This window comes from Miniopterus natalensis, chromosome 19, assembly GCF_054644295.1.
Source record: "Miniopterus natalensis isolate mMinNat1 chromosome 19, mMinNat1.hap1, whole genome shotgun sequence".
In the NCBI taxonomy this organism is placed as follows: Eukaryota; Metazoa; Chordata; class Mammalia; order Chiroptera; family Miniopteridae; genus Miniopterus; species Miniopterus natalensis.
Genome location: NC_142099.1, coordinates 633541 through 659799, shown reverse-complemented (window position 1 = coordinate 659799; position 26259 = coordinate 633541). Strand labels below are relative to the sequence as shown.

General features: G+C 53.5%; 1 protein-coding gene across 1 annotated transcript in view; it reads left to right on the top strand.

Annotated features, from left to right (window-relative positions):
• The window catches only part of CARMIL1 (capping protein regulator and myosin 1 linker 1), an 80597-nt gene that overhangs the window by 21926 nt on the left and 32412 nt on the right, over positions 1 to 26259 (top strand). Inside the window, exons 3-17 of the mRNA XM_087827966.1 lie at positions 11145 to 11195; positions 12300 to 12359; positions 13662 to 13783; positions 14608 to 14705; positions 15017 to 15087; positions 15366 to 15439; positions 15592 to 15667; positions 16646 to 16734; positions 17974 to 18068; positions 18415 to 18501; positions 21437 to 21540; positions 23697 to 23774; positions 23922 to 23998; positions 24491 to 24595; positions 25199 to 25268. Coding sequence (XP_087684092.1) covers positions 11145 to 11195; positions 12300 to 12359; positions 13662 to 13783; positions 14608 to 14705; positions 15017 to 15087; positions 15366 to 15439; positions 15592 to 15667; positions 16646 to 16734; positions 17974 to 18068; positions 18415 to 18501; positions 21437 to 21540; positions 23697 to 23774; positions 23922 to 23998; positions 24491 to 24595; positions 25199 to 25268 — 1257 coding nt within the window. The remainder of the gene's footprint in view (positions 1 to 11144; positions 11196 to 12299; positions 12360 to 13661; positions 13784 to 14607; positions 14706 to 15016; positions 15088 to 15365; positions 15440 to 15591; positions 15668 to 16645; positions 16735 to 17973; positions 18069 to 18414; positions 18502 to 21436; positions 21541 to 23696; positions 23775 to 23921; positions 23999 to 24490; positions 24596 to 25198; positions 25269 to 26259) is intronic.

Sequence of the window (26259 nt, the reverse complement as noted above, 5' to 3'; positions counted from 1 at the left end):
AACGGCACAGCATTTAAGATCCTATGAATAGAACGTTGGATTCGGAAGAAGAGTACTAGGCTTTCCCTCCTCCCACGGGGAGAGATGCTTAAGCTGAGCTGAATAAGAGTTTTCTTTCCTTCTGGAGCTGCCATGGAGGGTAGTGTGTGTGGCATTCCCCAAATTTGTTTGACCACGGGTGTTTTATTTTGCTTTATCTTTTTTGTAGCATGTCAGGGGACTGGTGTCCCCTAGAGATCGCTTTGGAAAATACTGCTCTAGACCACGAAAGTTCATGGACATGTTTATTATTCAGAGATGGAATAAATATTCTTTAGATGTTGTGGTCAATGGACTCCTGTCTGTAAGTTTCTCCTTTGGTCGCATGGAGTGTTTGTCATTCCCGTGGGTGTTAGTGAGGGGCTGGGCAGGTCCACACCTGCTGGTGGCATGACCTCCACTGCACGGTTCCCAGGTGCCCGCTCAGGGCAGGATCTAAGTGAGAAGTAGGACCTGCAGTTCTGGTCTGTCAGCGAGAGGAATACCTGCCCGTGTGCCCCTCGTGGAGCCCTCCTAACCCACCAGGCAGTTTTTAAGCTGATGAGATTTTACAAAACACCCATTTGAGAAAATTGTAGATTCAGATGCAGTTTCAAGAAATAACACAGACCCTGTGTTCCTTTCACCCGTTTTCTCAGTGATAACATGTTGCAAACAATGTTACAGTGTCACAGTCACGGTGTTACATTGATGCAATCACCACCTCACTCAGGTTTCGCTGGTTTTCCCTGCACGTGTGTTTAGTTCTATGCAGTTTTATCGCATATGAAGATTCACGTGACCACCACAGTCCCCTTACAAGGGCACCTTCTAGCATCATCGCCAATTCCCCCCACCCCGACCCCGACCCCTGACAACCACAAATCTGACCTGTTTCTGTAAGTCTGTAACTTTGTCGCTTCATGCACGTTCTATAAATGGAATCACAGAGCCATAACCTTTTGACTCTGGCCTTTTTACATGCTGGGCCCTCTAAGCCCACGGTCTCCAGTCTTTTCTTAAGCCTTGCGCTGTGGGGGCTGTGACTCTCCTGCCTGATGAGGAAGTGAAGCCAAGGCCACGCGGCCAGCGGACCAGGCAGGGAGCCCGGAGGCCCCGACTCTCCGCCCCGCTGCCTTTGACTCAGATGTGACCTTGCTCTGAGTCCTGGGGACTCACAGTCTGTTCTTTTATGTGCACAGTTCTCCTTTTCTCAGAACAAGGCTTATGAGAAATATGTGTTCAAAACAAGGTTTCTTATACTGTTTTTCTTTTTAAAAAAGTTGTAACTTTTAAGCAAGAAGTTTGGGTCCCACTGTTATTTTGGGAGGGCAGGGCCTGGGTATGTTCTCCCTCCAGTTCTATTTCGGGTTTATTCCCAGGGTCGGAGTCTTCTGTGCCGACCTCTCAGCACCTGGGCCCCGAGCATCACACGTGCTGAGGGTGGTCACAGGCGGGGGTACAGATGGTGACCTTGCCCACTGTTGCTTGAGTCCACAAGTCGTGGACGGAAGTCTGTCAGAGGCTGTGCTCGGCCTTGAGCCTTGGTTGCTGGGGAGCCAAGCAGGTCCCGGGCCCTGGGGATGTAACTCACTGCAAACCAGACGCCGCTGGTGCAGCCGGGGCCGGGAGAGCAGAGCATCTGAGTCTCAGCCGCAGCAGCTCAGCTGCTCTGGATTTAAGAGGACGCCAGTACCGGGAAACATCGAAGCCTTTCGAAATCTCTGTGTGGGACAGTTTTTAGCAAGATGATGAAATAATTAACAAAATGGAGACTTTTGTTGGTCATTGAATTCCCCAGACATTCTCCTCTTTCAGGGGTTTTGAACTGGCTGTTCCTTCTGCCCAGAAAACTCTTTCTCAAGATCCCAGCTGGCCTGGCTCCCCCTCGCCTCCTTCAGATTTTGCACAACCACGGTCCGACCTTTCGCCTGCGGCCTTCCCCGACACATCAGGTCGCAGCCCCCGGCGCCACCCACTCTCCCTTTTCCTCCTGGCGCTGTGGCCACTTATTTGTGTGGCGGGTGTGACCCTCCCTGCTGGGATGCGAGCTTCCCGAGGGCAGGGGTTTTACCCGTTTCATTTCCTGCCGTAACCCCAGTGTTTCAGAACAGTGCCGGGCACGGGGCAGGTCCCCCCGGACACACAGAATAAATGGGTGTTTTCTCGAGCACAGATTGTTGGAATTAAGTGCAGAACACAGGAGGCCGATCGTGTCCGTGCAGGTCAGAGATGGCGAGACGCTCGTCTGAGTCAGTTTAGACAAATGTTGTCCGTTCTTGCCATGAGGACCCTGTGACTTTCCTGGTGCAAAATGACTGGCTCTGGGGAGCTCTTTCAGATGTGAGGGTAATAAACCAGCAGATCTGGGTGATTGAAGTTTGAAAACTACCCTGGAAATGTTTATACTCTGCCAGTCGGAGCGCGAGCTCAGGGTCCGCCTGGCGTCCCCCACGCGTTGGCTGAGCCGCACTCTTCAACTTTGCGATGAAAGTGTTTTCACACGTTGGCCGCCACAGTGAAAAAACCGGTTTCTCTCCCTCATTTGGGAAGCTGGTGCCACTGCTTTGATTTGGGGGATGTGGTCTGAGGCTGGGTCACATTCCCTCTTTTTTTTTTTTTTAAATATACCTTTATTGATTTCAGAGAGAGGAAGGGAGAGGGAGAGAGATAGAAACACCAATGACGAGAGTCAGTGACCGGCTGCCTCCTGCACGCCCCTGACGGGCTGGAGCCCGCAGCCCGGGCCTGTGCCCCGACCGGGAATCGAACCGTGACCCCCTGGATCCTAGGTCGATGCTCAATCGCTGAGCCACGCCGGCCGGGCCACATTCCCCTTCTTGGTGGAGGCGGATGGTGATGGAAATGAACTTTTGGTTTCAATTTTCTGGGCTATTTTCATTCGTGCTGGGAAGGGAAAGAGAAAGAAATCTTGCTCTAGGGGTACTTTTGGTGGTAGAGACTGTGGTTGAAAAATTAGCGTTCCCTTTGACAAGGCTGGGTGAGGGGAGGAAGGTCTGGGCTCCTTGGGACTGTTTATGGGTTTGGAGGGTGGCTGCACCTGCGGAGCGGGGAGGGTGCTCCCAGGGAAGAGGGTGCTCCTGGGGCAGGGCCAGCACCCCCTCCGCTGCCCAGGACTGCAGCTGTGTGTGGCGGCCGGGGCCCTCCCTGCCACTGGCCCCGTATGACCTCAGAGCGTCAGGAGGGTGGAGCTTGGACAGGACGCAGTGAGAGGCGATGTGAACGCAGCAGACGGCCCTTCACATGTTGGACACCCCCATGTGTGAACACTTGGCTTCCAGACAACTCGCTCTTCCCCTCCATGGCCGAGACCCCCCTTCTGCGCACGGGGTTCAGGCCTTTCCTTGTCACTGAACCCGAAAGGAGAGCCTGTGAGGCCTTCAGACGGAGCTCCGTCCTCGGGATGCCTGATGAAGGAGGCGCCTGATCCCCGTTAGCGAAGGTGTTGCTGAATTTCAGTGACAGGTCAGACACCACCTATTTAATTTCTGAGAACGGCCCATCCGCTGCCCTTTTCCACGGGGAGGAAGCTCAGTTGAGGTCCTTCAATCACACTTTTCCATTTCTTGCAATGATTTCCATCTCCCTGCCCTGGAAGGTCAATGTTTTCAAGTGAAACCGAAGGTGGGCAGTCAGTTCAGGGACAAAGCAGGCGTCACCCGGGAATCTCGCAGGACGCCCGGCGCGACGTGGCTCCGTGAGACCGAGGCCGAGGCTTCCTCCCGAGCCCCCCAGGAATGCTGCGGTGTCTGAATGTGGGGTTAGCGACTTTGCAGCCCCCACATACGGATGTCGCGGTCCCTTGTCCCACACGCGACGGCCGCGATTTTGAGTCGGTCAGAACGTGCTGTACTGACCACTATGGTGACTGGAGCGGCCCGGCGAGTGCTTTACAGCCGGGGATTGTAACGGAGCCGTTCCGTCAGGATTTCATTGTTTTGTTTTTGCTATTTTAGCAAGAACATTTCCCACGGTCCTGTGCGCCAGTGACTGGCCGGATTTGAAACCTGGGCGTGACTGGACTACATTCTTTCTAGCTTTTTGATCCTGGAGGAGCTCGAGTAACCGTGTTTATCTGAATTTTTAGGAGCCTCTTCTTAGGCTCAGTTACTAAGGCTGGTGTCTGTGCAGGGCCTGGGTGAGAGGCTGGGTTTAAACGCCGGGTGGACGCGCCTTGCGCTCCGGGCAGGCCCAGCGCTGGACAGGCCGTGGCCCCAGGCCACAGCCCCGCGTGCTCGCCTCCCCGCGTCCCAGCCCGCGCACCCGCCCGGCGTCTACTTACTGGTTGAATGTAACTGCATTTTCCATTTTCCTTTCAAAGTGATTTCAGAATCAGCTCCGGAGGCGTCAGGCTCCTGTTTCCACGCTGCCTGGCGGCTGTGTTTTTATGACACTCCAGCTGCCTGGGAGGCTTCTGCCCCCACCCAGCCTTTCCCATCTGCCGCTCCTCACGGCTCCCGCTCGCTGGGCTTCGAGGCGGCAGATTCCCAAGTAAGCTGCTGAGGTCCCGCCCCGGCCGGGCTGGGCCTGGGTCTCGGTCGCGCTTTCACTGGGAGAGCCGCCTGGACCGTGACCGCCCGGGTGCTGTCCCGCGCAGCCGTGGAGCAGGTGCTGACCCTTCCTCTTGACTTGCAGGGAAATGGAAAAGTGCTTTCGGGTGAAGCAGCTGTATCCACTCCGCTCCCCGTCCCACCTGCCCCTTGTTTCTGAAGCTCAAACCCTCACCGAAGGTAGAAGCCTGCAGTCACGGGGCCCGTGGGTGAACGGCGGGGCTCACCTCGGGTGCGCCGGGCCTCCCTCCTCCGTGCGGTTCCAGCCGCGGAGCCGGTCCTCCCTGTCGCCTCCTCTCCGGCCTCCCAGACCCTCCGGTGCTCCCGCAGGAAGCCGTGACCGTGAGCATGAAAACAAGCCCCGTCAGCTCGGAATAAATGCCAGGTTTTCTCCTTGCCAGCCTCGTTAGGAAACGGGCAGAGTGTGCGAGACGTCATTACCTTGTGCGTAGAGTTAAGCATTTGAAATGAGCTCAGTGGGGGACCTTCTTATGGCCTTTCTAAGCCTGGGACCTTCATTTCGGAAGCGGGAGCCAGGAGCCAGGCCCCTCTGTTTCGGAAAGACCTTCGTACCTGTGGGCTGGGAGGGAGAAGCTCCAGGACGGGGGAGCTCTCTTGCCCGGACTCCAAGGGGCCGCAGGAGCAGAGGCTTTACACGTATGTGAGAGCATAACACACGGGGTGTCTAGTCTGACGACCAGTTAGGTTGTCAAATATAAAGATGTGAACGGTCTGGCTGTTGGGAAAAAAACATGGAAAATAGATGTAAAGTGTTTGCAGGGTCTGCTGCTCCCGGGAGAGAGAAACGGGTGTTCAATGCGTCGCCCCACCTGCTGCGCCCCAGGTGCCTGGGTTTGTGGGGTGACCGGTGCTCTTGACCCCTCTGCCTGGCAGCTGCCCCGCCCTGGAGCCCTGCTGGGGTAGGAAGTGGAAAGACAGGGCCGCCAGGGTTGAACCCGAGCTCTGTGTGCGTTTTCGTTTCCTAGGAGGTTTTACTGAGCACCTTTGGGCGGGAGGTGGGAGGCCGTGTGCACCTGGAACCAGGCAGACGTGGTCGGAGTCCTGGCTCAGCCACGTCCGGCTGCGTGGCCTCCAGCAAATCTAACCTTCTCCTGCCTCGGCTTCCTCGTGTGTATAACGGGGGGGGGGGTGGTAGTGGCTGCCTTGTGGGGTTATTTTGGGGTTAGATTAGACGATGCAGACAAAGCGCTTAGCTTGGGGCCTGACACTGTTGGTGATGGTGTCGTGACTGGACCAGTAATAAATTCCACCTGAGACAGATTAACAGGAGGAAAACCAGTTTAATTTTGTGTGCACGGGAGATCATAAAACGGGTGCTTAGAAAGGGACCCCAAAGCAGGCAGCCTTTGTATCTTTTTACATAAAGACATTTGTGAGGATTTCCCAGGACAGAGAAACTGAGCTTTGGGTGCTGATGACTGAGGAATCTAAAGAGAGTTTGGGCTCAGGTCGTAAATTAGTAAAAAGCCACGAGGTTTGTTTATACTGCTTGTCGGCTCTAAATTCCCTGACTGGTCGCGAGGGTGTCTGTCCCCTTGGCCTCAGGCACAGGGACGGCACCTATGTCGGGGGTGGGGGTGGAATTCGTCTCCTGCCCTCGGGGAATAGAGGTCCCACTGTCCTTGGACCGGCTGTCTCTCAAGTAACATTAATTCAAAGGGATCAAAATATGCCAAAGTGGCATGTTTTAGGGTGGCTCCGGGCCCTGACACTTGTAAATAACTTCAGCTATTAAGTCTTACAAGTTATTTATGAAAACATATTTATTGGATGCTCAGTATCACCTGGTGCCCCAGGGCAGGGTCAGCACAGCTGCCCTGGGAAGGGCCAGGAGGCAGGCGTGTGAGGCTCGGCACCAGGTCTCTGCACAGACACACAGGCCCACCTTTGCCACGTGGCAGCGGCCGTGGATGGTAGGACCATGAATGCACGTGGCTGTCCTGCAATAGAACTTTGACAGAAATAGACGGTGAGCCAGGTTTGGGTTTCTGAAGCCGTCAGCTACCCCTCCCCTAAAAAAAAGTTCTAGAGCAGGAAGGTAAATGGCAAATTAAAATGAGGTAAATCACAGAATTCCCAGATAATTAATTCTATCAAAGGCAAAAAAAAAAAAACACCCCAAAAAACCACTATAATTTTTTCCCTCCTATTTTATCAGAGTACACGGCATGTCGAATGATGAGTTTGAAAATAAACCCTAAATATCTTTATTTGTGGCTTTTCTGTTTTGTTTTAAAGTCTAGCCCAAGGTTCGGACAAGCTTCTCTTTATTAAGCCTCAGTTTACCCAGCGTGTTCCGTGCACCAGGTGCCGCGTGGCTCACTGGAAACTCACAAACGATTTGGGCACAAACTTCCCTTCAGGGAGCCGCGGTCTAGACGGGCACGCGAGTCTAGACGCCCTCCTGCCTGGACCACGCAGGGTGTGGATGTCCCGGAAGCTTCCCTCGAGAGTGGCGTGGGCCTCGGGCCAGGACTGGACCCTGGGAGAGCGCGTGGGAAACGCTGCGTCACCCAGCCAGTCGCCCTCCTGCCTCCTCAGCGTCGGTGGAGCACCTGCCGGGTGCACGCCTCCCCTGGGCGCTGGGAGTATAGGGCTCACGGAGGAGGAAGGGAGAGAGAAATGGCCGGAACGTCTTGGGGGTTATTGCTGGTGGTGATCATGACACGTTTGAATGCATGGTGGTTTTATGGAGGAATATACTGATGGGAGATGTTTCATCTAGGGTTTGGGGTACGCGGCACTAATGTAAGATTAGGTTCTTCTGTGGTGCAAACGTCTAGTTGTAATTAGTCAGCCTTTGTGGTTTCAAGACGATTCCAGTCTTAGGTGGTTGGGCCGTAGATGGTCATTTTCTGCCCATTAGCACGTCTGGTGGAGTCTGGAGGGGGGAGTAGAATTTTGGACTTGCCATGAGTTAGCAGATTTGGTAAAGAAGGCAATAAAATTGATATTTCATATTAAAAATGGGGCCGCGAATCGTCTGTGGGCTTGTTGGAGCCTATGGCTCCGGCTTTCTCCCAAGCACAGAACCGACGTCTGGGCGGACCTGGTAGGGTTGTGCCCACGCACGCCGAGCGGTGAGATGAACCTCGGGAGCTGGCGTGGGCAGCGAGCCCAAGGGTTGGCACGTTTAAGTACTTCACCCGTCAGAGTGATCATCAGAGTAATCGGTCTTTCGTTAGCAGCGCCAAAGACGGTGCCCTGCTGATGTGAGGATGTTAATTCTGATGTTTATCTGATGTTTGTTTATTTACTTGAACTTGGCTGGTGGGAAAGGACTTCTTTGCCCCTGGCGGTGAGTTGGCACATGGATGCTGTCATTCTGATACCTGGAAGAAGGGAAGGGAAACCTCAGCGCCAGGAGGGAAGCATTTCACAAGAAAAAGCAACAAAAGTAGGGACCTAGAGCGATGGGCAAGTAGGAACCAGCGTCCCAAGGGTGTGGGACTGCAGAGCTGGAATCGGGTGACTGTGGCCTCAGACCTGGAGTGTCCTCAGGTGTGAAGCAGCCCAGGTCTCCACAGGTTCCTCGGTGTTCCCGGGACCCCGGGGGACGTGGGGCTGCAGAGTATTGAAAAGTCATTGTTTCCTCCAGAAACAGCTGATGGGAATGAAGCCTCAGGGACGTTAGCTCCGGAGGCGTCCAGGTGTTTAGCCCAGACAGCGGGGTTGTCGCTTTCATCTTTCGAGGCGGATGTCTCTGCTGGCTCCCGGCGGCAGTGCCAGGGACCGAGAAACGAGCCAAAGGGGGATTCGGATGCTCACTGCTGGGGATTTCCTCCCTCACACGCCCAAGTTTGCAAACTGAATAAATAGTCAGCAAGGTGTCTGAGTGCCCCGAATGTGCCCCACAGGGTGCTCTCTCACCCGTGGGTGCTCTGCCTGCCGAGATGCCGGGTCTTCATTCAGAAGATGTAGGAGGACCTATTTCTCATTTGGAGTCTGCTGTGGGCTGAATGTTTGTGCTCCCCTCACGTTCATATGTTGAGGCCCCAATCTCAGCATGATCGTTAGCTTTGGGAGGCGGGGCCTTGGAGAAGTAATTAGGCCCTGAGGGTGGGGCCCTCCTGATGGGATTAGGGCCCTTTTAGAAGACAGCGGACAGCTGGCTGGTTCTCTCTCTGCGGTTCAGCCACAGCCAGAAGGAGGAGGGCTCTTATCAGGAACTGAATCAGCCGGAGCCTTGATCCTGCACTTCCCAGCCTCCAAGTGCGGAGAAATAAACGTTGGCCCATGGTACTTGCAGCAGCCCAGGTTGGCCGAGAAAGGGTCTGTGGGCCAACTTTGAAGGAATCTGTCCTTCAGCCTTTCATGAAATGTTTAAAATTCATAGTGCTGTCCATTCTGTGTTTTTTAAAACTTCAAATCATCCCTAAGTCAACTTTCTAGAGTGTTAGCTGCTTAAGCATCGGTCAGGTTGGAAGTAAGGGGTCCCATTAAAGTCTACACTGGACTAATTGCTGGAGCCGAGCTCTGAGTTTTCCTTCTAGAGACAGAAACGTGAGGAGTGGGGCGGGATGTGCCTGAGTCAGCGCGAGAAAGAGGCACAGAGTCCAGTGTCCGCCTGGCGATCAGAGCCAGCTACTCGGGGAGGGCAAGCCAGTGCTCGCTCCGGGCGCAGCCAGCTTCACGGGTGTGCTCGCCGGGTGCAGGACTCGCTCTGATTACGGGAGCGAGGCACACTCGGCAGAGCGCACTCTAGGAATCAGAATCAGCAGGCAGACGTCTGGGCCTCCTGAGAGGACTGGCCTTGCGGGGTGAAAGCTTCCAGAGGTGACCCGTCACCAACAGCGTGGCTGTGTCCCAATAAAAGCGTATTTATGGAAATAAGTGGGGGCTGGTGCACCCCCAGGCTGGTCCCCCGATTGTCACAGACCCTCAAGGTGTATGGTGACCCAGTTTTATGAGGAATTGGGGGCCAGTAGTTGCACTAAAATGCTGCCTTGTTTAGGTTAGTGTCCCTCCGGGTGAAGTGTCTTGCTCTGGCCAGAGGGGGCGACGGTCTCCATGCTGGTCAGAGGCTCCCAGCCAGGACCCTGCTCTCCCCCAGGGTCTGGGTGACCTTGCCCAGTCCCTCAGCATCTGTCACTCACAGCTGTTACCATAGTGATAATGGTCCTGCGCCCGCCTCTCTCCATCCCGAGGGTGCCTTGTGATGAGCTTGGAGCCGGTCATTTGGAGGAGGGGACAGTATGTTCACCATTCGGTCTGCTCGCCAACTAGAGGGCACTTTGGGGGTGTGAGGTTGTCGCTGAATGTTAGCCGTGGAGAGTTCAGTTTTAAAGGGAAGGCATTTGGTAATATGCACGAGGGAATGGGGTTCAGGGGCATGGATTTGTGGATTGACCGTGCAGTGTAACCAAGAGGGTGAAACAGGTATTTCGTTTTTTAAAAAAAATATGTCTTTATTGATTTGAGAGAGAGGAAGGGAGAGGGGGGGAGAGAGAGAAACAGCAGTGATGAGAGTCACTGATCGGCTGCCTCCTGCACGCCCCCTACCAGGGATCGAGCCCGAAACCCAGGCACGTGCCCTGACCGGGAATCGAACCACAATCTCCTGGATCCTGGGTTGATGTTCAGCCGCTGAGCCACGCCGGCCGGGCTTATTTTGGGTGTTATTAAGGCTGCGGGGAGGGTTCCATAGCTGACCTCATTACGTGTCATCTCCTTATGGAAACGGAGCCTTCTCTGGGAAGCCGCGGGTCTGAGCAGCAGGAAGGATTTTTATCAGTGTTTCCAAGTGAAATTGTAAAGTTACAAGTTGAACCCGGAAGCCTCAGAGGGACCCAGGCTGCTGCTTGCATGTCAATGAGGGGGAGGAAATTCACTAGGAGGCTGTGGTGTGGCTGGCATGCTAAGCCTGTGTAGAATCGGCCTCCCGGGGAGGGGGAGTTACCGCGGCCCTCGGTGAGGGCTCCTGCTGAGCACACTCGCTGCTCTGTTGCCCCCACGTTACTTAATTTTGCAAGAACATTCAAGGTCATGGACCAGAATTTCCACCTAGGAGATGTCTCAGAGTCTTTGTGGGTTTCGTTTGTTTTGTTCTGTTGACAAAAGCTCTTAGTTAAAACCCCAGTTGGTGTGACCACTTTGGGAATCTAAACGTACAGATGCCGTCACTCGGTTTTCACGATGTGAGAGCTGGTATTTGGCAAAGACCCTCCGGGAGCCGGGCTGCGGCCTCATTCCCTTTGTCTCTTACTAATAGCAGGTTCGTGCCGCAGAGGGGGACCCTTGTCTTACAGGGGAGCACATGGGGAGTGGAGAAGGTGACTCTCAGGCTGAACAGCTAGAAGGGGGCAGGGCCAGGAGTTGAATCTGTCTTCGTGATTCCCAAATCCATGCAGGTAGCGCGACCAAGAACCTCGGTTTCCGGGATGCAGGATTCTTGGCGCTAAAACTGCACCATCCTGGAAAGATGGGAGGAGTTGGGAGTTTTTCTGTTCTTATGACCCCCGCCCGTCCCTGGCCAGCGCCTGTGGTCACAGCCCAGCAGCCCTGTGGTCCTGACACTGCCTCCCTGTCTTGCAGGTGCTCACGTCCTGCCGAGCCTTCCTCCTCAGTGCCCGCGTCCCCACCAAGGTGAGTGTGGCAGGGCTCCGCCTTCCAGCACACGCACCCGCAGGTGCACACACACACACTCTAACACAGGCATACACACATGCACACATGACCACATGCACCACATGGGACGGTACAGCCCACCCCAGGGGGCAGAGCAGAGGGTCCCGTGGGTTGGTCCTGGGTGCTCTGTGCTCAGTACATTTCTGGGCTGGAGGCGAGGGCAAAGCCAGTGGACCCAGCTCCATCCCCGTTGTCTGTAGGAGGGTGAAAGGCTGCAGAACAGGACAGCGGTCAGCGGCCACTGTCCAGGAAACAGGGAGTGTGAGACTCGACCTGTTTTCTTTCTAACCCTCACCTGAGGGTGTGCTTCCGTTGATGAGAGCGAGCGAGAGAGATTGGAGTGCGAACCATCGGTTGGTTGCCTCCCATACGAGCCCCGACGGGGATCAAACCCCTGCGGGATGCACAGGGCGATGCCCCGACCCACTGGGCCACCCGGCCAGGGCTGAACCTATTTTGAAGAAAATAAACGCTGATCCCAGAAGAAGAGTGGAAGGAACCCTTATGACCAAAATAAGAAGGAATAAATAATTTCTCTCTGTGCAGGGAGAGAGAAGACTTTTATTTAACTCTGTGTTTCGCTGAAGCATGGTTTAAAATGCTAAATACTGTATTTCTCCAAGTCCATTTAAAACGGGAATCTTTATGGAAGGTGGTAATAAGTGGTCAGAGTGTCCCCAGAAGAGTCAGGGTTTAGAAAGACGGGCCAATGAGCCGACGTCATCCCGCTGTGACTCTCGGAAGCAAAATTTTGCAATAAAAGAAAAAAAAAAGTGTTTAGATGGCTCACTTCAGACATTCGTTCCTCAGTGAATGAAATACCAGAGTAGAAATACCAAAACTTTCCACTGGGTTTGTCCCTGGGTGAAATTTAAAACGTCAGAACGTGCACCTTCCCTTTAGGGACGCAGGTAATACTTTTTCTAAAATATGGTCCATCTGGGGGAATGAAGGGGGATAGCAAACCAGCCCACCCCCTGCTGGTAGCATTTCCAGCTGTAGTATTTTTACCTTGAATTATGTTCTGAGCCCTGACTTTAGTCTCTGTTTCCCCAACGGCAGCTCGAGCTTACCTTCAGCTACCTGGACATTCATGGGGTCACCTGCAGCAGGCCCACCCAGGTGAGTGTGAACCGCGGGCGCCTGCTGTCCTAACCGGGACGTCCTCGCCTCCCTGAGTTTCAGAAATGGGTTTGGAAGAAATATTTCAAACTCGTATGTTTGCGAGCAGGGTCACGTTGCTCACGGGTGAGGCATAGCCCGGGCCTCTGTGATGGTCTTAGCTGAGAAACGCTCATGTTCATGATCTGGGGGTTGGGATGGGAGCCGAAGGGCCCTATTGAAATGTCAGTGCCAAGGTTATAGTCAAAACGTGGTTTGACTTTGGTATTTGATGAGGAAGGATGTTGAGGCGGCAACACCGGTTTTCCCACCTGGTCGCTGGAACTGGTCTTAGCACCACCTGTGGCCCTGCCCCTTCCACAGGTGTGATGTTGAGAGGACCCGGGTGCCGAGCGGCTCCCCCCAGTGCCGTGGAGCTGCTCTGTCACTGCAGGTGCCAGGCAGATAGCTCTGCACGTGACTCCAGTGAAACCTGGTCCCGTGGTGTCGACCTGGGAGACGACACTGTAAAGAAGCAGGTCACACACTGGCAGTTCCAGTCACCTGGTCGTATTCAGAAGCTGATGTGTCAGCATCGCCTGGGTGCTTTTTAAAAAATACTGATTCTGCCCCGGCTGTTGTGGCTCAGTGGTTGAGTGTTGACCGAGGAACCAAGAGGCCCCTGGTTCGATTCCCGGTCAGGGCACAGGCCTGGGCAGCAGACTCGACCCCCAGTAGGGGGCGTGCGGGAGGCAGCCGGTCAGTGATGTTTCTCATCTCCTTCCTTTCTCTAAAATCAATAAAAATAAACATATTTAAAAAAAAACCTGACTCCTTCAGCAGAACCCCTCTCCCTGTCACCCCCCTTCCCCCCCATGGGACACTTAGGGTTCAGTGTGTCTAGGGGGCCGTCTGTGTTTTTTTAAAATATTTTTTTTATTGATTTCAGAGGAAGGGAGAGGGGGAGAGAGAAACATGCATGTGAGAGTGGAACCTCGATGGGCTGCCTCCTGCACGCCCCCACGGAATGGAGCCTGCCACCCGGGCATGTGCCCTGACCGGGAGTCGAGCTGTGACCTCCTGGCCCATGGGCAGTGCTCAACCACTGAGACCTGCCGGCCGGGCTGCATTGTTTAATCTTCTGCCAAAGGCTCAGAGTTAGCCACCCGTGTGGCCTCGGCCTCCGCTGTCTCCACGGCTCTCCTACGGCTGACAGCGCCTGCCCGTGGCGCTCACCACCTAGCCGGGATTTCTTTTCTAACGTCACAGTTGCACATTGGGGGGATCGGGCCATGATTGAGCGGTGCCCTCCGGCTCTTGCAGATGGTCTTGGAAACCGAGAAATACAACCTAGCCCTGAGGATGGCATCGCCCGAGGATGTGAGCGAGGTGCTGGCCCACGTGGGCTCCTGCCTGCGGAGGACGTTTCCTGGCCTGTCTCCCGTGTGAGTCCTGGGTGGTGGGCGGCAGGCAGAGGGCTGGCCTCCTCCGGCCGGGGCCCACGTTCCACGTCTGAGGTTTTCTGTGCCGCTCTGCCCTCTTCTCTAAAGAGCTGGGGTGAGGTTTTCACTCTGGAATTGGCCTGTGTGAACTCTGTGCTCAGTGCTCCTCAGGTGCCCACTGCTCTGGGGACAGTGGCCATAAAACACAGGACGAGCCTTGGAAGGGAATTTTATTATTTATTTTTATTTTAAAATGTTTTTATTGATTTTTTAGAGAGAGGAATGGAAAGGGGGAGAGAGAAACGTCATTGATCAGCTGCCTCCCTCACATGCCCCGACCAGGGATTGAACTGGCAACCTGGGCACGTGCCCTGACCAGGAATCGAACGGGCCACCGTTTGGTGCACAGGTGATGCCCAACCAACTGAGCCACACAGGCCAGGGCTGGAAGGGAATTTTAATTAAATCAATTAAATTATTTAAAGGATTTACAGATTATTTTTATGTCAACAACTAGACCCATGCACTGGTTGTCCAGTTCATGGGCCTCCCGCCTGAGCTGCTTTGCCGTCTGGCGTGAATTTAACGCCCAGCATGTCAGTGCGGTTCCCCCGCTGAGCAGTGCAGTCGGCGTGGGAGGGCCAGGCCTGCGTGTCTGTTTGCTGGGACTTCATTGCCCTGTTGGCACCGGACACTCTCTATTTGCCAAAATTGAAGCAGCGCCCGTAGTATATGTATATATTTTAAAAGGCCTCTCACAAAATAGATTTCTCTGTGAGTCTGAAACACTTCATTTTTTATGTTCCTTGTTGTTGTCAATCTTGCAGGAAAATCATGAAAAGAGTGTCCATGGAGCCGTCGGAGAGACTGGCCAGCCTGCAGGCCCTGTGGGACAGCCAGCCTGTGCCCGAGCAGGGCCCCTGTGGTGAGCACACATTTTAAAACTAACCTCTCAGTGTCTGCGTGGCTGTCCCGGCCAGGAAGTGAGTCTGTTCCTCGCGTGCTCCCTGGAGGTGCGGCCAGTGCCGGGGCGTAATTAGCCCAGCTGGCCGGGGGACCGAGCCCGTATTTAAGCTCCGCTGCATCCTGCCTGCGGCGCCCATGGGGGCGAGGACAGCCCTGGTTCCCAAACAGAAGAGGTGATCCGCCTGTCGGCATTGGCCGTGCGGAAACTCTTAAATTTTAACTTCAAAATCGCTTACCTGAGAACCTGTCCCATTTCTGCTTACGTTTCAGGTGGGTTTTCTCAGATGTACGCCTGTGTCTGCGACTGGCTGGGGTTCCCATACAGGGAGGAAGTACAGTGGGTGAGTGTATCTGTGTGCACGTGTGCACACTCGGACACACAACACGACACTCGCAGACACACTCAGGCACACACACACAGTCACATACACTCGCACACACACGGACGACTTCAGTATTTGTCTGACTTATTTCCCTCTTCCCCACTGTTCATGTTTGCGTACAATCTTCCCTGCTCCGATTACGTAAAAATCTGGCCGTGTCATTGTCTGACTGCATCTCTCTCGCTTCCCCGTCGTCCACGTGGAACGTGGATGCGACTGAACTGCGCGTCCATCAGGACGTAGACACGATTTACCTGACACAGGACACCCGGGAGCTGAACCTGCAGGACTTCAGCCACCTCGACCACAGGTAGGAGCCTCTCCCTCTGCCTTCCTCCCTCTGGTTCGGCGCCCAGGATGGTGGGTTTGTACAGAAATAGTAGAAACGAACACGTGGGCGTGGGGTCGCGGGCTGCGGCTGCCGTAAGGCACGCTCGTGCGTCTTGTCATTTCTGCTTCTAGGGACCTGATCCCGATCATCGCTGCCCTGGAATACAACCAGTGGTTCACGAAGCTGTCCTCCAAGGACCTGAGGCTGGTGAGTGGCGCGGAGCTCCGCAGGGAAGGCCTGCAAACACCTGCTCGTTACCAAAAAAATACTTGCTTTTCTGTCCTACCGGTGAGCTGCGTGCAAGTTTATTTCTTGGGGAGATATTTTCCTAAAAATGGTCTTTATAACATTTTCTGAAGTTTGTAGTGTGAGGCGCTTTGGGCAAGTACCTCCTTGTGTTTTCAGCTGCTTCAGGCCATTTAGACCGTGAGCAGAAAGACACGTGCATGGGGCCTTCCGTCCACTCATTCCGTTGGCAAAAACGATTTAAGTTTCGTCTGCGGAGAGCAGACTTGTGCTCCTGTCATCCCCACAAAGCTTCCCTCCCTGAGACTTCAGGAAGATGTTACCTGGTAGAGCTGTGAGAGTCAACACTGATTTTCCAGACGACTTTTGGGGCACATTTATGCCTAAGCAGAACGAAATCAAAGGGAAATCAGTTAGTTTTCATAAGGCACCGGGGAGCCAGACTCTTGGTCTGTTGTACCAGTGGGAACGAAGTGCCCGTCAGGGCTGCTTTGCAGGTTCAAGGCAGCCGTGTGGACAGGCGCTCTCCCGAGAGCTCGCTTTTTGCTGCTTTGAGCTCAGACAGGAGACAGTTTAGATGTCTTACTGGAGACTCTTACATCCAAGCCTCCAAGTCAGTTTATGGGAAGTGCTCAGAGGCCAGAGGAACTGGCGGTTTTAAGATTTTCACAGTGAAGAGGTGGGGTTTGGATCGAGACGTACATCTGAGGAAAGTGGAGGTTGGAAGTTGGCTGGTGGACAGGCCACGGGCTCTCTGGATTGGCCTGGGGGTGAGTGACCTCAGGTGGTGTCAGTGAGGAACGTGGGCTGAGCTTGCGGGGCCGTGCCGAGGCGCAGGGGATGTGCGGGTGGTTGGTTGAAGTACAGCTTTGCAGGTTTTAGCAGCGGCGCGCTTGGTTTCAGACGTGCTGCGTGGTTAAAGGGTGTGTTCCGTTGCAGTCCACTGATGTCTGTGAGCAGATCTTGAGGGTGGTGAGTAGGTCCAGTCGACTGGAAGAGCTGGTGCTGGAAAACGCTGGACTTCGAACGTGAGTATTTCCCTGCATATGTGACTGTGGCTTTAGAGCTTTTTGCCATTTCCTCTAATATTAATATACAATTAAAGAAAAAAGGTGGACTCCTCACAGATAGAGTATCCTGTTTTCCTTTCTTAAAAAAATCCTGGCCTCCCCATCGTTACCACAGAGGTCACGGGTTTTATAACATTGTTCGCTATTGTGTCTTGGGATGTATTTGACCTTGCTTGGCGTAGAGGTCAAGGGCATGGATCCTTGAGCCAGATGCCTCGTGGCCTCGGGCAGCGTGTTTCTGCTCCCTGTGCCTCAGTCTCTTTATCTTTGAAATGGGGATGATATTAGCACCTTCCTTATAAAATTACAGATCTGAGGGTAAATGAGTCAGTTTACGGCAAGTGCTCAGAAAGTCTCTTTTGTGTTCTAGGTGCCGTGTTAACTCTCACCAGCACCACTGGCGGTAGTTGTAGTCACAGCCTATTGCCTGTTATTTCACTTCTTTGCTTTGATCTTCTCTAGCGTTTCCCTCCCTTTTCAGACTCACACTTACATCGTCTCCACCTTGTGGTTCCGAGGTCCCTGCCCGAGCCCGTGGGGGCGCGTTAGGGCTCAAATCTGCTAGAACAGAGACTTTGCTGCTCAGTAGGGAGGGAGGGGTGGCAGCTTCATAATCATAGCACTCGGTGCGTTATTTTAAGTGAAACGCACCTAAAATAGTGATTTTGATTTTCCTTAAAATATGGTGCTAGCAATTGCAGCCTTTAAACGCAATAATTAGAGCAGTTGGGTCTGCATTCGTGAGCACTGCTGAGGTATGGAGGGGCCCACTCGTACTATTAATAGCATCCTGAAATGTGTCTTTAATGGGGCAGTTGCGTGGTTTACTTTTGCTTCTGAATGAGGTTTTGGCCAAGCAATGTGAGCGATGTTCGAGGTGACTTTACAGATTTTCTAATGAGGATTTGAACCCGTGCAGAATAGATTGGATGCTAAGAAATACAGGGTGTCCCCAAAGATGTACACACACATTGAATAATTATAAACGCAGTGTTTATTAAAATACATTTCATTTTCAAAATGCAATAGAATCTACAGACGAAGTGTGTGTGCATTTTTGGGGGACACCCTGTATATGACATACGGACTCCCGTTGGGAAGGGAGCGTCTCTGTCGGTTTGCCTCTCGCTGTTCTCGCCGTGAGCGTTGAGCAGTTTTCCTCCCGTGTCCCTTCACCCCACTGTTGTTCGTTTGCAGGGATTTTGCACAGAAACTGGCCAGTGCCCTTGCGCATAACCCCGGCTCCGGGCTGCACACCATCGACCTTGCCGGCAACCCGCTGGAGGACCGAGGTACCGGAGCGTCTCCGACGCCCGCCGGGGGCCGCGAGTGGGCGGGGGGCTCACCCCGCCGGGCTGGGGCACCGACTTGGCTGAGCTGTAACTACGTTCTCAGCGCTGCTTCTGTTCCGGGTGGCGCCCGGTCCTTGCTACCCTGTGATGGAAATGCTCATGGTGGCAGCTATGCCCGGATGGGAATTCCCCAGGAAATGCCACCGAGTCAGCACTGTGTATAGAAACCTCAGTCGAGGGGAAAGGGGTTAAGAGTTTATTGAAAGCCTCAGGAACAAATTTGTAAAAACAAATGCCATTCTGAGAACTTGAAAATTCTCATAATCTCTTTTTCCCCTTTTCTCAGGTGTGTCCTCCTTAAGTATTCAATTTGCCAAACTCCCAAAGGGATTAAAGCATTTAAATTTATCTAAAACCTCATTGTCACCGAAAGGTACAGTATATTTTATTTACTTAACTCTATGTCTGTAATGTTCTGTATTTCTGCCAGGCCCTGCTATCTTAAATGGTTAGAGGGATTGCTCAGTTATGTGTCTGCAGTTAAAATACACGTATTACCCCCCTGGCCGGGCGGCTCGGTTGGTTGGAGCGTCGTCCGTGCACCCAAAGGTGTTGGGTTCGATTCCGGGCAGGGCAGGTCCCCAGGTTTCAGGGCCCGTCCCTCGTCGGGGCGAGTACAGGAGGCAACCAGATGGTGTTTCTCCCTCGTGTCCCCGCACCCTTCCCGGACCAAGCCGCCTGTCGACCTCTCCCCGCAGGAACCTGTGTCGCGAGAATTCCTCTTGTTTTATAACATGTGACCCTCGGAATTTTAAGTTGCCCATTTAAAAATGTATCTTGAAATATTGTTTTTATAAGAAAATGGCCTTTTTTTTTTTTTTTTTTTTTTTTTAAAGCTTTCCTTGTTCTTGCCGACTGTCCCAGGATCTGAAAGTTTCAAAATAACTCCGGTTAGGTGGTCGTCGTAAGCTTTGTGGAGCTTGACTGGCATTTATACTTCAGTTCCAGGAAAACATTCACAGTCACGGCTCCATAATTCAAGAAAGATTTTTTTTTCCCCCCATGACGTCCACACGGTTTCCAAATACCCTCTCTCTTCTTCTAATGTTAGCGGGATGTTCTCTGGGCTCCGTGTGGCTGTCCCGCTGGCTGCCAGCCCATCCTCGCGGGCCACCTGCTGCCAGCTCGCCCAGCTGTAAACGCTCCGCAGCACCCAGCGCGCAGCGGACGCCCCCCCGGCCCAGGGCGCGTGGCAATCTGTGTTTCCTGTGGGCCTTGAGAGTCCTGATTTTTTCCATGTGTGTTTTTGGATTTCTTGCTGCTAATGTGCCTATTAACCCTGGCCTCCCGTGGATGGGGGCTCGCTGGGGGGCCGGGGGACCCTCATTCTGTTCGGTGGCAGGAAGCTGGGCGGATGGCACGGTTCTCCTGGAGTCTGTGCAGATGTTGGCCCGCCGCCAAGCGCTGGCACCTGCCAGGGAGCCATGTGCTGTGGGGGCTAATTCGACCTGTTAATTTTGGAATTTATTTATGAAGGTTTGTCAGACCTCACTAAGGAAATGGTTTTACAAATGACTTTCTTGATGAGAGTCTCGTATTTTCCATATGTTTTGGACTCAGTTATTCCATCACGGAATTTATTAATAGTACCAGTAATGGGCCAGGCTCAAGGAGGTTGATCATTTAAACCACCATAGGTGTTACCTCCAGAAAGCACGCTCTCTATGGGGCGTCACAGGTTTCATTATCTGACATAATTAATCAGGTTCCCACCTCCTTCACGGCCAGGCTCTTGTCCTGCGTATTTGCTTGTACTGACCTCAGTAGATTATTCCACTGTCTCTGTTCTCCCTGGACTGGCTGCTAGAGGGAGAGACGGGCCCTTGGGTCTCCGAAGCCCATGCCTGTAGCAGGAGGCTTCCCTTAAAGACCTGTTGCAATGAGTGTTATTTACAATAGCTAAGATCTGGAAACAGCCCAAGTGCCCATCGGTAGATGAGTGGCTGAAAGAGCTGTGGGACGTTTACGCTGTGGAATATTATGCAGCTGTGAAAAAGAAGGATCTCGTACCCTTTGGGACAGCAGGGAGGGACCTGGAGAGTATTATGCTGAGCGAAATAAACCAGCCAGAGAAAGACAAGCACCACATGATCTCACTTATATGTGGAACCTAATGAACAAAATAAACTGACGAACAAAATAGATCCAGAGACATGGAAGCATGGAACAGACTGAGGGGTCTCAGAGGGAAGGGGAGAGGGGGTGCAGGAAGAGGTTAACCAAAGAACTTATATGCGTATACGCGTAACCCATGGATAGACAATAGTTCAGTGAAGGCCTGGGGAGGGGGTCAGTGGGGGGAAAGGGGGACATCTGCAATACTTTCAACAACAAAGATAAAACAAAAAACCCTGTTGCAATGAATAAACACTCCCTGTGTAGCACTGACTTCATCCTGGACTTTAGTTTCTCTGAACATTTCGAGGGCACGGAATGGGTCTCAGTTACATAAATCCGAATCCCCAGCCTTGTATAAACATTTCACGAGCACTTAATAAGTGTGGAGCTGATGGCCAAGGAATTCCTCCTTGAACTTCAGTAAAATATTTTTCTCTCGGCCCCATCTCTTCTCTCTACACGTCCAAAGCCGTACTCGCCCTGGGCAACGGCTCCAGTGACTGTATCAGACACACTGGAGTCACTCCTTTGTAACTCAGCCCTTTCCTCGGAGCTTTTAAAAGTAAGTTTTTATTGGTTTCAGAGAGAGAGAGAGAGAGAAACATCGATCGGCTGCCCCCTGCACGCCCCTACGGGGGATCGAGCCCACACCGGCATGTGCCCTGACCGGGAATCGAACCAGTGACCCTTCGGTGCCCGGACGACGCCCAGCCGTGGGCACCAGCCAGTTCCTGTGGGTTGCTTTTCGCACGGTGCACGGGTCCCTCTGTAAAATCCATCGGTCTCGGTTCTGTGCGGGGCTCACCACGTTCAGCGGCGCTGCGTTCCGATGACGCCCACGTTTCAGGGGCTTAAAGCACCTGAACGCGCACCTGCGTCAGTAAACCCCGCACCGAGTCAGGGACCCCCGGCAGGACAGAGGTGACGAGGTGGCCGGCTTCGTTCTGAGGCTTCAAAGTAAAATCCTTTCCGTCCACACCAGCAGTGGGACGAAGGCAGCTGGCCCCGTGTGTCTCCCGTGGCTGGGCCTGTGGCTGCCTGTCCTCCTGGGGGGACGTCTGAAGAGACCACCGTGGGGCTGCCTCGTGGGGACAGCTCAGGGCTGAGCTCCGCCTGCGGTGTGACGTTACAGACGTGCAGACCTTTCGTTCCTGGGGTGGAAATTGAGCCGCGTCTCCTCGCTGTTTCAGGGGTGAACAGCCTTTCTCAGTCACTCAGTGCCAACCCGCTGACCGCCTCCACCCTCACCCACCTCGACCTCTCAGGGAACGCCCTCCGCGGAGACGACCTCTCGGTAGGTTTCCCGTCCTTGCTGCGGGAGCTGCATTTCATAAGCCGGGAGTGAGGCCCCAGAGTGCCTTTCTCATTTATTTCCCTCCGTCTCCCTTTCCTGTGATGCCTTCAGACCGTTGCTTTCTGAGCTTATGAAGTGTTGTGGAGAGAAATTTCAGCCTTCCTTAAATATTGTCTGTCCACATCGATGTTTTTTTCTCTCTCCCTCATTAATGTTGCTGAAGTTCAGGTTCTTTTTGGAAATACTTTTTTGGAAGGAATTATTTTCTTGGTTTAAAAGCAGTATCGCACCTGCTAAAGTCGCCCGATGGGAAGGTTGGACACATAAGTGAGCTGAGTTATTTCATCATTGTTCATATTGTTTTTACGTATAGTTTGCAGTTGAAAGGGGGCCTTGGGGGAAGTGCCAGCCCTGCAACACGGACGCCGCGGGGAGGGGCGGGTTAGCGTGACGGGCGGGGCTCGCTCTGCGCGGTGAGTCTGCAGGGAAAGCCGCCCTGGCGAGAACAGGGCTCTCCGTGTTCCCGAGTCACTGATGCAGACGTCTGGCAGAAATTCCTGATGCAGCAAATTAGGGATGATCTCACTGCCAGATGCGGTTGGTGGCCCTCCGGTCACCATCATCGGATTTAGAGGAAACTCTTACCGGCAGGGCCGACGGCGAGCGGCGGCTTCGAGGGCCTCCCTCAGTCCCGCTCTGTGGGGTGAAACACCGCGGCGTTTATGTTCGTTTCTCGGGGGGTTGCTGTTCCCCGCAGGGTGGGAATGTCGCCCGGTGCTTCCCGGGTTGCTGCTGTTGCGCTCACAGGGGGAACCACTTAGATAGGACTGTTTCCTGGTGACGTGACTTTCTGTGCTGTCCGATCACTTGTCACCTTCACTGAGGACCCCTCTGCTCCGTCCCACGATGAAAGGAGTCCGATGTGAAGCCACCAAAGCATGACTGTGGCAAACAGAGGAGCAGAGAGGGGTTAAAGATGAGTAATGAGGCAGCTACGATTCGGGCAGGCCTGGGTCTTGCAGGGGAGCGGGGAGGCCTGGGCCAGGGCGGCTCCCGGACCGGGTGCGGGCACGGTGTGCCCACGCCCCACCTGCCCTGAGCCCGCTGGGAGACCGGCCTCGGCCTCGGCCTCTTCCAAGCAGGGCCCCCAAGCCGGGTCTCGTCGCCGCTGGAGGTGACGAGAGCTCCCCCAGCTGGCGGCCGGGCCAAGCCAGGGGAGCAGAGATTTTCCCGAGGACTTTTCACAGTTCAGCCGGCTGTGCGTCTGGTTGTCCTAAAGTATTTCCGGGCTAACCTCCTGCCCCTGGAATTCTCAGTGGAGCAGATTTCCCCCCAGCATCGCACACGAAGCGGCCACACCGAGAGCTTAGTGCAGGCGACTGATTGGCAGGCGCCTGGTGCCTCCAGGGAAGCAGAGGGAGCCCGGCATCCGTCTCGTGGCAGGTGCCTGGGCTCAGTGTGTCGTTGGTGGACTCCGGCAGGTGCTGCTCACACTTTGGAGAATTAGGCAATGAGAGAATGACAGAGGTTTAGTAATTTTATTGTCTCAATAACCTTGCATGGGGTAAGGTCAGTGGGACCCCCCCCGACGCCTGGCGTGTCTTAGCTACACATGAGGTTAAAACAAAACAAAATTAATCGTCCTGTGAGGCCTGTTCTTATTAGGTGTTGGAAGTGACTAAGGATGGGAATATTACCGTGTTGGGCAGAAAGGATATAGCCCGAGACCGTCCTGTGGTTCAGATTCAAATTAGCGGCTCCTGAAACACTTTCATAGGATGATCAGCACTTTCACAGGGCGACTGCCACTCGGGTGGTACTTCAGTCTCAGCAGCGAAAATCCACCAGCACCGTTCCAAAGCGATAAAAATGGAGCCAGTCAGGGAAACTAGGTCACGTGGAACAAGCGGGGAGGTGGTAGCCAGGTTTCCAATTGGCCTTATTTTTACTTAACATAATTTTTATTTTAAATATTCTTTGGATTTTTTTGCTCTCAAGGAAGACACTGTAATGACATAAATTCCGCTAAATCTCTTGGGAAGACTGGGGAGGATTCTGGGGGGATTCGGGCAACTTCACTTTGAAGCATCAGCTTGCAGTGTGTGTGTGTTAGTTACTAGGCCCTAATCTATTTGCCTTTTGTTTTTTATTTCAAGTACATGTACAGTTTTTTGGCCCAGCCAAATGCCCTCGCTCACCTGGATTTATCCAACACAGAGTGTTCCCTGGACATGGTAATATTTTTATATTGCTCTGTGTGTTGGAGGCGGGGGTGTCTCAGACCAGCTCCTTAGTGGGATTCAAAGGGCTTTCTCGCTAATAAAATATCCCCTCAGACCCGGGAACCCGTGAGGTAAGCGCCCGCGGCCCTGTCTCCCCAGGTCTGCGGTGCTCTGCTCCGTGGGTGCCTTCAGTACCTGGCTGTGCTCAACCTCTCCAGGACCGTCTTCTCTCACCGGTGAGACGCTGCCCGCGGGCGTCAGCACCCGGGAGGGTCCGTCTGCCTCCCTCTCTCAGGGAAGCTTGTGTTACGACCACCGAGTGGTGGGGGCGGGTGTTGCACGTGCAGGGCGATCGCCTGAAACAACCGTTATCCGTGAATGTGAGGCCCGGAGAGCTCAGACGCCTGTCGTGTCCTCTTGCCGCTAAGTGGCATTCTCACCACCGCGTCCGGCCCGTGGGAACCGCACGGTGACGCATTTCTCGCCTGTGGACAGGCCCCCTCCGTCTAGGGCCGTCTTAGCTTCCCTTACGGGACCTTTAATTGGGTTGGATAGTTTTTTTTATCTTTCAGACACTTTGTTTTTTTTTTTGCTTTAAATTTCTACTGAAACTATAGCCGATTCCTGGATGATTTCACGGTGTGTGAACAAGCAGCGGATGGAAGACGTTTGCCGTGTGGGGAGTCGGGTGCTGAGGTGCCCGGGTGACCCCGTGTTCTGTTTTCCAGGAAAGGAAAGGAGGTCCCGCCGTCGTTTAAGCAGTTTTTCAGCAGCTCCCTGGCCCTGACTCACATCAACCTCTCAGGCACGAAACTGTCCCCCGAGCCCTTAAAGTGAGTGGTTCGTTCGTTTTCTCTGGAGCTTTTCAAGTTCGGCGGGTGGCTGTCCGTGTGCTCGGGAGGGAGGAAGATGCAGAATCCCGAGGCCGACGGGGCCGATGGAAACGGCTTTTTACTTCCGGCACAGAAGGAATCCGACTCTTCATGAGCATATTGTGCTCTCTCGATATTGCTTCCCTTTGGACCTCGGCCGGAGCCACTGATCGTCTGTAAAAGTTGTGTCCCGGGTGCAACTGTCTTTATATTAACTCCGGTTTAGTCCATTTTTAGTATATTCTTGTGTGTGTGTGTTTTAAACTGATTTTTTGAAAGAGAGGAAGAGAGAGAGAGAGAGAGAAACATTGATCTGTTACCTCCCGTATGCACCTCGACCAGGGATTGAACCTGCAACCGAGGTATTGCCCTGACCGGGAATCGAACCCGCAACCTTCTGCTTTACGGGGCGATGCTACAACCAACCGAGCCCCCCGGCCGGGCATACAGTTGGCATTTTAAACAGTGAGGTGGTGCTTGGTGCCGGCCTGGGACCCGGGTCCTTCTCTGGGCTGTATTTGGGGCGCGTCCGGACTTGCGCGGTGACCGGTGCTCCCTCCGCAGGGCGCTGCTGCTCAGCCTGACCAGCAACCACAACCTGAAGGCCGTGTCCCTGGACCTGAGCGGCTGTGAGGTAGGCGCCCTGGGTGCCGCACCCCAGGAGAGAGCTCTTTCCTCCTGCAGAGAGCGATTCTGTTCCCGGGCGTATCAATGAAGCAGAAAAACACATCACAGAAGGTTCTGATGTTTTATGGGTTTTATCTCCAAACGGCCACAGATCCATGTTCAGAAAGCATTCAAGTGTGTTTTTAATGACTTTAAAAAAACAAAACCCCATTCTTGGCGCCGGCCCTTAAGTATTTACGACGAGGCCCGGAGACCCCACGCGGAGCACACAGCCCTTCTCTTCCACACCAAGCCCGCGTTCGCTGCCCCCGCAGCAGCAACACATTTCGACTGGGTCTCGTCAAACCAAGTTTCGTCCTTGGAGGAACCTTTGGGGGAAAACGTCCCAGCATAAAAATTATGTTTTTAAATTAAAATAGGAAGAAAAGCGATCATTTAGGGGGTTGTTTACATTTAAATCTGTAGTATTTGCCGCATCTTTTTAAAAAGCAAAAGTGACCTCAGGGAAGGAGAAGGAATTTTTTGAAAGTTTTCTCTAGACTTTCGTGTCTTTACTTCTCTGGTCCCCATCATGACTGAGTATTAAACACGATTCCCTTAGAGCTGTGAGGAACCCCTGGAATAGCCCAGCTCCCGTGGGTGAGAGGACACTTTTCTCTTGAAAGAAATGTGGTTTTTGTAGACATTTGAAAAAAGTGTACAGCAGTGGGCCCCACCCCACCCCCATCCCGCCTGCTCTTCAGTGGCTCAGGTGTGGGGTTCCCAGGGACGGGCATTTGACGCCAGCCTTGCGGCCCAGAGGCCCCCAGCCCTCGTTACGCAGATGCGTTTACTGACTTTCATTTACAGCCGGGAGAGGTTTTGCTGTTTGGGGGAGGCTTCAGCTTGGGGGGAGCTTCAGGCATCAGGTAACCTGTGAATTAACGGAATGTCCTTGGTAACTGAAGACTAGTTATTTTCGTATTTAAGTTTTCCATGTTTTGTTCCGGGAACAGGTT